At 42.6% G+C, this 12,007-nt stretch overlaps 2 protein-coding genes across 2 annotated transcripts in view; both read right to left on the bottom strand.

Annotated features, from left to right (window-relative positions):
• Window positions 1–2,598, bottom strand: part of adpgk (ADP-dependent glucokinase) — a 6,698-nt gene extending 4,100 nt beyond the window's left edge. Inside the window, exon 1 of the mRNA XM_037682533.1 lies at window positions 2,381–2,598. Coding sequence (XP_037538461.1) covers window positions 2,381–2,598 — 218 coding nt within the window. The remainder of the gene's footprint in view (window positions 1–2,380) is intronic.
• Window positions 2,599–10,418: 7,820 nt separating this feature from the next.
• The window catches only part of snx22 (sorting nexin 22), a 9,476-nt gene continuing 7,887 nt past the window's right edge, over window positions 10,419–12,007 (bottom strand). The window contains exons 6-7 of the mRNA XM_037682532.1: window positions 11,496–11,563; window positions 10,419–10,575 (exon numbers count right to left, since the gene is read on the bottom strand). Coding sequence (XP_037538460.1) covers window positions 10,460–10,575; window positions 11,496–11,563 — 184 coding nt within the window. The 3' untranslated portion in view covers window positions 10,419–10,459. The remainder of the gene's footprint in view (window positions 10,576–11,495; window positions 11,564–12,007) is intronic.

The raw sequence follows: 12,007 nt of genomic DNA, 5'->3' as shown, positions 1-12,007 counted from the left end.
CAGTGTGTCCTCTCTAACTTTACCTCCCAGTTGTTCAACCTGTGCTGTACCTCTGATGATCTCATTCCTGATCTTCTCCATCCTTGTCACTCCTAAGGAGAACCTCAACATCTTCATTTCTGCCACTTCCAGTTCTGTCTCCTGTCTTTTTGTCCATGTCTCTGTCTCCAGACCATACAACATAGCTGGTCTCACCTTTGACCTTTGCTGACACCCGTTTGTCACAAATCACTCCTGAAACTTTCCTCCATCCACTCCATCCTGCCTGGACTCTCTTCTTCACCTCTTTACCACACTCCCCATTCCCCTGGACAGTGGTCCCCAAGTCCTTGAAGTCCTGCACCTTTGTGACCTCTGCTCCTTGTAGCCTCACTGTTCCACCTCCTCCCTCTCATTCACACATGGACTCTGTCGTACTACGGCTGACTTTCATTCCCCTTCTTTCAAGTGCATACCTCCACCTCTCCAAGTTCTCTTCCACCTGTTCCCTGTGCTCACCACAGATCACAATGTCATCTGCAAACATCATCGTCCACAGGGATTCCTGCCTGACCTCATCTGTTAGTCGAGCAAACAAGAAGGGGCTCAGAGCCGATCCTTGATGCACTCCCACCTCCACCTTTACGCCGTCACTCCTACAGCACATCTCACCACTGTCCTGCTGTCCTCATACATGTCCCGCTGTCCTCATACATGTCCCGCTGTCCTCATACATGTCCTGTACCAGTCTAACATATTTCTCTGCCACTCCAGATTTCCTCATGCCAACATAGCTCAACGTAACTGAAACGGTCTAATGGAATCTGTGAAACTGTTTTTCGTTGCAGATAAAGGTGAACTCTACAGAAGTAACAAGGATAAAGCACAAAACCAAAATATAATCCAGGTTCTTATTCTTCAGTATGGAGTCATCTCTCTTTCTCACCACAAAAGGATCTGGTATCTGAACGTGTTCATTTGTCTGTTAATAAAAAAATCTCAAAAACCAGTGGCAGAAGAAGTCAAAACTTTAAAATTTGAGGTCACTTTAAATCAAATGGTCACCACAGCTAACCGACCTTAGCGTCACAGAAATGTCTGACAGTTTTAGAGATACTGATCTGAAACATGATGTGGTAGTAGCTGAAAGTCGTCTGCATCACGTACCCTCGAGGCCAAACAGATGACAGAAGATCTTAAAACCTTTGACATGCTGGGCAATAAGCATTCCTTCAAGGAATAGCACTTTAATCTCTTTAATCTACTTTTATTCTGAACCATTCTGGCCTTGGTTGTCCTCAGGATGAAAAAAAAAGAGTAGCAAGGTGACCAGCATAAAACATTTGATTGTTATGCATGAAGATTGACTGTTTTGGACGGATGGGCTCCGTTTGCATGTGTTAGTCTATAATCTGAGATTCCAACGGGTCGGCTTGAAACACAGCAGTGAAGGCTACAACTATGGGACAGATGTGGTTGGCCACAGACTGAGGGAGTCCACCGGAAGGGAGACGAAACATTTGTCACTTAAAGAAACTGCTCCAGATGACACGATTTAACCTTTTTGTTGTTACTTCATTATATTCTGATTTCAATGAACCGGGATTCCCTTCAGTCTTTTGATTGAGCAGCAAATTTCAGGTTTTCTAAAGGCTGTTCAAATTTTTCTTTGACTTTGTGTGATTTACAAATGATTTTGATCTTTCTACACAGTTTTAACATAAACTAGCATTGCTTGAAGGAATGAATATCTCCCGCCGCTTTCCATACCCAAGATTTAAAGAAACGTCTCGTGTGACCTAAAAGAGCTCAGAGTGCGTGATGGAGCCGAGTCCCAGCTACTACCACTCCAGAGTTGAGCTCATCGTCTCGAGTGACGTTTCATTGTACTATGATCGAGCTTTGGTCATCGTTAGGACTACTGGTCCTGACGAGGTAGGTGATTATACCAGGAAAGGTACTACAATGGTGTCAACACACGAAACTCTATTTTTAGAGGTCAAATCAAAACTGAAATATTTGACTTGACGTCCAGCTGTTTTATTTCTCAATCACTTTCCGTTTCACTTTGAAACATTTTGCAGGACGGCGACTGATTTTTTTATTCACTTTTAATCCCTTCTTACATGGACACAAACTTCCTGCCCTTCAATAAGCTGTTCCTCGGGCTCGGCCAGTCATATTCTGACACCTGACTCTCTCTTTCACGTGGTTGAATTTACTCCGGATCACTGACGCACCTGCTTTCAGCACAAAGCCGTCTGAGTCGAGGCTACCGTGATAAAAACACATTTCTTCTCATGGCAGAGCAGGAGAGCATCCGGCTCGTTGTGTGTGCAGTGTACGGCCGAGCCCAGACTGCGTTCATCATGTTACATAACAATACTTTACAGCAACTCACCCCACGGCCACTCTGCTCCACTGTCGTGTCGGTAAAGTTATCAGAGCCTCCCAGGCGGCACAGATGGTCTGCTCCAGGCCGGTCTGGCTCTGAGAGGACGTCTGGAAGTCTGGCAGGCCAATGTAGTGTAGAATCTGCTCCGGCAGGTCCGGTCTGCTGTTGTAGAACAGACCGACAGCCAACGCCAGCAGGACCGCTGCTGATGCCTTCTTCCACATGATGCTCCCCCACACACCTGCATCCAAGCAAATAAGACACTCTCATTTCCATACAGGCCATTAGAATAACACTTAGGTGCATCAGTGTACACTGGGGTGTTGTGTGTTGCAACATTAATTGTAGCTGCTGTTCAACAGAATTGGACAAAAATATATTAATAAGTTATTTGCAGTACAGACGGCCAACCCAGCTATGCTGTCAAACTCTGCTAATAATGTAAAAAGTATAAAGTTTACAAACAAAAATAATCACCGAAGTTACAATCAGCTGTTTAAGTGACTTTTAATAAAACTTATTTAATCATTACCCTCTTTGTTCACATGTGAAATCAAACCAATGTAACTCAATCTAAAATATTTTCATGCATCTTTAATTGTAATTAAAGACAATTAATTAAACCGTGACCTGACTGAACATTGTTTGGGTTTTAATTGTAATAAAATAAAAAAAACATATATTTCTACATAACATAAACTGTGTTAGCCTTTATATGGAATAATATATGTCTGAACTCTGATCAAGAAGCTCACAGGTCCATTTACAATAAATTGTGTTTAGATTATATGATACAACGGCCTGCCATACCACAGTATGGCACCGTTTACGCCGGTGCAGTTTCTGCTAACGTGGACACATTGAACTCGTCGGCTAACAGGCTAGCTCCAGCTCATCTTTCAGTCCATTTCGCGACGCAACACCGACACGACAGCAGCTCTGGCCAGCACGGCTTACAAGTGACCCGGTTCGGAAGCGAACCTGGCAGGCAGTCACTTCCTGAAACTCCTCCGCTGAACACCAGCGTTGCTACAACTTCAATGAGCTAAGCTTAGTTTGTTGTTAACGGAACGTACCGATGGTTACAGTAAGGTGCAGGCAGCAGGTCTGTTAGGTTACAGGATCCGGTGGTGACTCACATGAAGAGCATTTATTCCGCTGAAACCCGCGGTGGATAAGCTAGCTAGCTGAAGAACCGACAGTCGCTAAAACTCATTGAAGAAACGTTAGAACGACAGAGCTCAGCAGCGCCTTCACCGCCCCGCGCATGCGCCGTTCATGGCATAGTGCTGCATTCAAGTAACGTCGGTAATTGAACACAAACTGGGAATCTACAGCAATTTCAACACGGAAGTAGTCGCCTTTTCGACTGATTAAACATGTTTCAACTTGTGATAATCTCATAGTCACATAAGATGAAGCTTCTGAGCGAAATGTTTTCTAATAAAATGCTTTGAAAAGTGTATGATTGGGCTTTAACAGAAAGACGCGAACGTTGCACCACTTGTATGTGGCGATCGTTCAACCTTTATTTAGACAGGTTAATCCCAGAGACCTGATTTTAACAAAGAATGATGACAACAATGGACAATCATAAAAAGGCGTACAGATTTTATTTTTTAACAAATTAAAATAAGATGGCAAAAAAAGTAGCAAAAACAGCCGGATTATAAGGCGAATGTAGAAAACTAAAAACAGGAACATGTCTGCATTGGTCCCTGCCAGGAGTCCAACAGATTCTTAAAGACACTTAGAGAGGTCGAGAGCTTTAGTTTTTTTTGCAAGATATTCCAGGAAACAGGAGCAGAGTAGGAGAAGGCCCTTTTGCCATGTTCAGTCCTCACTGAGGGAACACTGCAGGTAATAATGTCCTGAGAGCGCACGCCGTAGCTGCACTCACGCAAAGACATGTAGGAGATGTATGAAGGCAGCAGACCAAGAAGTGATTTAAAGATGAAAATGTACCAGTGAGAGAGTCTGCGTGAAGTTAACGATGTCCAGTTGACCAGTGAATACTGGGTGCAGTGGTGGGTACGACAATCACAGCCAGTTATGAATCATCACCCATGATGCTTTGCATGAATCATCGGCGCGACTTTCGGCGAGAACCGGAAACTGCGTTTGTTTATTTGCGAACATTGCCAGCTAAATTTATCCGAGCATTGTGGATTTAATTTCAACATGTGGGAACATCGCCTGTGAGAGCTCCAACAGGACAATATAATCGTATCGCTGCCTGCTGAGGACGAGGGATGGAGGACGACCCGAAGAAGTGGCCGCAGATTACGTACACTAGGCTAGCATGTTTAGCTACTTCGTTGACTCAGTTGCCTCTGACGGTGAAGCGACGAACAAGCTGAAAATCTCTGAGGCGTATCTGTATTTACACAGGTCGGTGGTGTTTTGTTAAAAGAGGTGGGACACGATCTTGTTTACCTGAAAACAGACTCTGAGCCCAGCCAAAGCTTTAAATTAAACTTAAAGTCCTCCACCGAGCCTGGGTGTTAGTTTCAACGTCAGGTGAAGAACAAACTGCAGGTTGTTCATGTATTGCAGGTTTTGCAGGCACACTTTTGCAATACTGTGGAAGGTAAATGCTGATAATCCTTTTATTTTTGTTAATTACTTTAATTGCATTTTGCAGTGATAGTGTGCTCCTACTGTTTTTTTTTTTTTATGTGGACTTTATTTTCACATCAGGTTGGGAACGCAGTCAGACAAGGAAAGACATCAGATCCCACAAGTGTGTCAGCAGCAGGAGCCACCCCCCAAGTTTTTCAAAGATCATAAAGATTTTAAAAGTTATGTCAGTTCCTCGGTGATGCCCGGTGCTACAGAGTGCACCGAGTTAATTGGTGCCGTCGGTGAAAGAGTCTTGTACACCTTCTGACACCTTGTTACACGCTCATCATGAACGCGGGCGCGAGCACTGCGGCGTGTGCAAGTGACCTCGTCTCTGGTCAGCCGGCATCCTTTACGTGTGCATGCAGGAACGATTAGATTCGCTCTACGCTCCTCCCATCACCTCATCTCCAGCACGTAAATAGTCCAGAAACCCTGAGTTCTGTTATGAACCTGTCACTGCATTTGCCACCATTAGCGTCTGAAATAAACAACTCCAGAGGGAGAAAAAGCTACTAAATATTTCACAGTGTTGTTGGAGTAATAGTGACTATGATTCGCTTCTAGAAGTCTCTGCAAAACTGTCTCTGTGCAGTCAATTACTGTAATTTCTGGACCACTGAGCGCACCTGAATACAAGCCGCGCACCAGTGTTGTAATGTAACTAAGTAGAAATACTTCGTTACTGTACTTAAGTAAAATTTTGACATATTTTATTTTACTTCGTTATTTACATTTCTCGTGACTTTCACTTTTACTTCACTACATTTCCCTTAACCATCTTAGTTACTAGTTACTACAATTTAATATTAGAAGAAAAATGGGCAGTGCCCGTTTGTTCTCCCAGTCTGCGACTTCATGCGGCCGCTTCTCTCCCCCTCGGTGACACTCTCAATCACAAACCCAGCCTCTCCCGCGCCGCATGTGTGAAACCTGCAGCTCCTGCTGTGATAAAGCTAGATGTATGTGCAGATATCAATCGTTCCAATAGTTGATCGTTGACTCACAGTGGAGACACGTTCCTGATAGGTGTGAAAATGACGGTAGCTGCTAAACAGGAGAAGTTTGGTGTTCTCCAGGACATGAACTGCTTCTTCTTATATTATCCTATAATATATCCTATATTATTAATTGGTCAGAAACAAGCCATAACCAAACAGAACCTAGCGCAGTAAACAAGTCAACCACACAACAATGTGAGCTTTCTAACAGTTTTGTTAATAAAGGTTAATAAAGGTTGAATACTTCATTACAATCAGACTTTTTAAAGAGCAATCTTTCATTGTTCAAGTCAAACTTTACAAGTTTTTGTCACTAGATATTGCACCCAATAAATGTTGTTTTGGAAATTTTAACCATTTACTTTTACTTAATACTCTTACTTTAAGTATATTTTAGATGAGAAATTTACTTTTGATACTTACGTACATTAAATGTCCGATACTTCAAGACTTTCACTTACGTAATAATTTTAAACGCGACTTTAACGTTTACCAAAGTAATTTTATGGTAAAATACTTGCACTTTCACCGAAGTATCACTTTGAGGTACTTTATACAACACTGCCGCGCACGCTAAATTTAAAAAGAAAATTAAAATTTTACATAAATAGGCCACACTTGTCTATAAGCCGCGGGTGTTCACGTTGAAACATGAGATATTTACACAAAGATATATATTTCTCTGTGCAGGTTAGTCTCGTTGAGCCGTGGGGACTCAGCTGCATTAACAAAGAATCATGACAACAGTAGACAATCATAAAAGAAGACATACAAATTGGAAAAGATAAATGAAAGAAAAATGGTACTTAAACAAAAACAGCAAGATTGTAAAGTGATGTCGAAAACTTAAAACAGAAACATGTTGCATCGGTTTTTGCCAGGAACTTAGCAGATTCCAACGGTCCTGCTGATGTGACTTTGTGATGTTTTAAACCACCGTGCTAAATCAGCCATGACAAAGTTCTGTCTTAGTTTCATCAAAGTCATTAGGACTTGGTCTACAAAAGGCATTGACAATTGTAGGGGAACACCACCAACATCTGCTGAGACTTTAACTCTTATCAGAAGAAAGGAGTATTACTCCCAGGATGGGTTCCCATGAAGATACATTTTAAAGAACCCTTTGTTTAAATGACATTTTCTTTTCAGGAGATGGACGGCGACACCTTTTGGAGAAACATCGCCTGCTATTAACCCCCAAATGTAATTTTCTGTTTATTTTCAGAACTGAATGTTTATTTATGAAAATGCCTGTTTAAGTAATCTCTCGTTAAGATAATCAATTGTCTTGTTTTTCTCTTTTTAGAAGAAGAGTGACTTTTTAAAGGCAGACAGAGAAAATGGACATTAGATTTTATAAAACATGACAAAAGAGTTAGGACCATCCCTTTTCCGAGAGGTGGACCAAAGTCAATCTGTAACACACAGACACCTGTTAAGTTTTCACTTCTTCATCACTACTACTACTTCTACACTACTACTTCTTCGCCTTTACTTCTACTTCTACACAACCCACTTCAACTTGCTCCTAGTGAGATATCCTAGGAAGGAAGAGAACGAGAGAAGCAGCCTTTTCTGCAAACGTCTCAGGACGAGAGAACCTGACCGAACCAGAGCCATCGCACCGCAGAGTGATAAATCCCAGCTGACTTCAGAGCCAGTGGCCGGACCTTCGTCCCTCCAACTGTGATCGGTGACTTTTGAGGACACAATCCGCCTTTCAGTCACCAGAGCATCTCAGGCCTGGCTAGTATCATTTTAAGCAGTTGTGGAACCTTCTGACTGCTCATTCTGGTGAGAGACCCTTCAACGCACTTTCTGGTGATCATACATCACAATAATCTAGCTTTACACACTACAGCTCATTTACATACAATTTTAACTACTCCACAAACAACAGTCAAAAAATTGTGCCATTTTTAAGTTTCACTGATTTGAATAACCAATTAGACCTTTGATGCGAAGCTATTTCGTTATTCGTTTGTTTGTTATGCATAATCTTGATCAGATATATCACAGATTATTATTTTTGTAATAAAATGGATAAAATCAACTAAATTTGTGATTATTTTGGCATATCTGTGTGTATTTACTGATTTGATGCCCTTTAAACACGAGAAAAGAATTCACGTTTCAGTTTACATTTAATTTGGGGGTTAGAGACTGATTTTTCTTCTGAAAAGAGGTGGTGCCCACACAACGAGGTTATTTGCATAAAAAAATGCATATCTTATGAGCTTAACTCATAACTGATAATTTACAATATATATCCAACCCCATATCCCTCTACACAATGAAACAGGAGCAAATTGTTGTAGGCAGAATACAAGTGTGTGAAACTCATCCCTGTACAGTAGTCCCTCGGTACTTCGTGGTTCCACTTTAGCGGACTCACTGTTTCGTGGGTTTTCAACCTAAGATTGTAAACGACACGCGATTGGCTGATTGACGGAAGGTGATCAATCAGAGCTGTGTATCCCGGGCGCTGACTGGCTCAGTAACCGTAGCATCAGTCTGTTTGCTCTCTTTCGCTGTGCTCTTTTAGTGGGTTTAGAACATTGTTAGGAGCGTTGCAGGAGTGTGGGAAGTATCAAGCTGCGCAGGCTGATCCTCATCAGGACTGTGGAACTGATGGCAGTGTCCACGAACGGTTGGAAGGAATAAATCTGAGAGAAGTTGTAAACTCAACTTGGCGTAAATAATCAAATTTGGTTGTTTGGAGTCGCCATGAGAGAACGTACTAGCGAGACTTAAGGCAGACACAGAAATGTACGAGTTCAGCCTGACCCCAAAAACAATGTTAATATCTGAATTTGGACCAGACCTTGGAAGGCGGACAATCAATTTCTCCTTGGATGTTATGGAAACCAAGACGCTCCGTCCCCCACCTTCTCCCTTCTCCAAGGTTGATATCGAACTCAACCGAGCTGGCTGATAAACAAACACCTTTTATCAGGACTATGGCGGGGGTGGGGCTCTGGACTGGACTGTGCTACGACCTTCCCTCAAACTCGATGCCTCCACTGATGCAGCAACCTAGGAGATGCAAAGGCACCATGGGCTACGTTGCTCACCAGGCGGCCGTGCTAGGACCCGTACCCGCTCCACACACATATGTATCGTGTCGCTTTGCTGTGGTAGATTTTTTTGATGCCTCAGACTGTGCCCTGTTAAGGACAGGGTGTAGGAGATCCTTTTTTTACATTTTTTTATATATAACTCTCTCCTTATGTTTTCTTCTATAAGGGCAGCACATCTTAGAAGCTGCAGCCCCCTGTACACTTCTGTCCATCTTTAGGACGGCTGTACGGAAATTTCGTTATACTTCACTGTGCAAGGATAATAAAAAGCATTCTGATTCTGAAATGTGGTCCATTTGTCCTCCAGCAGTTTAAGCCTATAGCAGCATAACTAAGGGATAGCTCAGGAAACCCAAGCTGACCCCAACTATAGGATTTATTAAAAAGGAAAGACTTCTTAAAAGTAGACAATAGTTCCACAAGAGAAGAGCCTGATAACTGAAAGCTCTGCCTCCCATCCTGCTTTTGAAAACTCTAGGAACCACACGTGACCCTGCAGTCTTCCTGTGACCATGTGGTTCCCAGAATAAAACCCAACTGACACATTCCTTCTTGGCTCTGAAACAAGAGCAGCAAAATGAAGTCGTCTCTGATCCTGGTGGGAGGATTTATGAGGAACTTTAATTAAAAAATGGCCATAAAATCAACATGTGATCTGACAGTCATGTAATGTTTTGTGCCAACAGGTAAAAGCAGTTCCTGTTTGAGCCACTTGTTCCTGCTCGTCTGAAAGGAGGCGTGGCAGCAGTGGAGAAGAAGAGGACACGTCCCGTCTGACCTGAACGTAACCTAAACCTGGTTAAACATTCAGTTTTTACCTCTTCACCCTCCTATAGCTGAGGTGTGGTTACCTTTAGTATCTTCTTTACTCATATTTCTATAGAAACCTCACAAGTCGGCCTGTTTTTGATTCTTTTAATAAAATGTCAGTACAAAATACAAAGACAAGATACAAAAAAACAACGAACACTTCAAATTTCCTGAAAAAGTCTCCTGCATTACATTAAAGGGAGGTTGTTTCAGACAAGTTTGAGTTTTGTTGCCCCACAAACACTTTGGTCTTTTGTTTACTTGAACAAAAACATCTAAACACAAAAAACACAGCACCTCCAACTTCAAGTAAAATCATGCACTGCGTTTTAAAATGAACCACGTCCACTCTACTGGGATCTGACAGAACTTTGTGTGCAGATTTATTGGGTCTATCTTTACCGTTGGCAACAGTTTCAGAATGAATATTGATCCTGTTTTTTTTTTAACTACGACAGCCTGAAATGAGCTGGAAGCAGAATGGCCGGATGGGTAACACCCCCCCAAGGCTCCTTTATGTTTTCTCTGCCTGTTTGGGGTTTTCATTCATCTTTCCCTCTGGATTCGGTGTCTCAGCCCTCTACAGGTGTGCGGTCGTTCGCAGGGAAGGTGGAGGCGTTGAAACTGACCCGAACATCCCGGGGGTAAAAACCTTGAAGGACCCCGTCCACGACAATATCTGGGAGGCCTGCAAGACAAAGATCAGGGTTTATTTTAACCACGACTACTTGAACCCGTCATGCAAAATTTATTTTTGACATTGTACATATATTTATCTTTCACTTTGTGGCACTTTATTTTGTATCCTTATTGCATGCTGTACTATTTCTTTCTCTCTCTTTCTTAGCGAGTCGAATCGGTTCTTCTCATCCTGAACATTTCATTGCATTCTTGACCTTATGTTAACCTGCATATGACAAATAAACAACAGAACTACTTCATTTTTTTTACAGAACCAGTAAAACACCAAAAGTGTTAAATACACTGAGCTGGAGTTGACGTCCGAGCTGATCACGTGTTTGATTGGGGAAAGACCGAGGTGCAGGCTGAGCACAGAAACCAGACACACGTTCTGTTTATTGCCGGGAGTTGTCTTATTGAAAGTGTCATCTCAGGAGGGGTGTCAAATTAATTTGCTTTGTTAGTGTTTTATACTCATCCACCATCGTCTGCATCCCTCTTTGGTGTAAACTCATTGCCAACTGAAGACACTATGTGTTCTCTCAAGACTTGATCATAACCACACAGAAGGATGTCTTTCAAGTGATGCCCAAGACTCGAGTTAGAAGAAAACAGCCAATTCCCGTGTTCCGTTTCTCATCCGCTCTACAAGGCAGTTTTGTAAAAGTCACCTTGAATTGTCATCATGTCTATAAATTGTTGAAACTGAAGGATGTGAGCAGAACATCTCAAACAGATGTACTCTGAGTTTGGTCCAGCAACTTCCTGATAACGCCATCTGTCCTCTTGTGATGTCACCTCTGCTGAATGTTTTAGACATCGAGTCATTTATAGACCCATCACCGACCGGTCTGAATCTGGACCGGATTGTCTTTCTCGGGACTTAAAGTAAATCTGATAAAACATAAAGAGTCTGTTCTTTCCTACCTGAGGAGCGCTCAGAGAGATAAGGATCCTGGAAAAACCCAAACACTCGCTGATGTGGTAACTCATAACTGTCGGAACAAAAAGTAAAACAAAATGGATCAATGTCGTGCAAAACTACAACAAACATCATATTTCCTGTTAAATAGTTTCCAAGGTTCGTACGGACCTAAACACCGATTTCAACAAGTAAGACTGTCTAAACTTTTACAGGTGTATTTCCACCTCTTTAACATGCACGAGATTAATATGTTCTGATAGTGGGTTGCACCAGGAGCCCACTGAGGTGGTTTGGTTCAGGCATGGACCCTGCTCTTTAGGAACAGAATGAACACGTGAACCAGACCTGAGGAGCAGGCCTCGAGTGTTACACAACAGCTGGACCGTGCAGCTGGACTTGCAGCTGGACCGTGCGGCTGGACCATGCAGCTGGACCGTGTGACTGGACCGTGCGACTGGACCGTGTGACTGGACCGTGCAGCTGGACCGTGCAGCTGGACCGTGCGACTGGACCG

This window comes from Nematolebias whitei, chromosome 10 (genome assembly GCF_014905685.2).
Source record: "Nematolebias whitei isolate Nwh7 chromosome 10, NemWhi1, whole genome shotgun sequence".
In the NCBI taxonomy this organism is placed as follows: Eukaryota; Metazoa; Chordata; class Actinopteri; order Cyprinodontiformes; family Rivulidae; genus Nematolebias; species Nematolebias whitei.
Note: the sequence above shows the minus strand (reverse complement) of the source record. Positions and strands in the feature narration are given on the sequence as shown.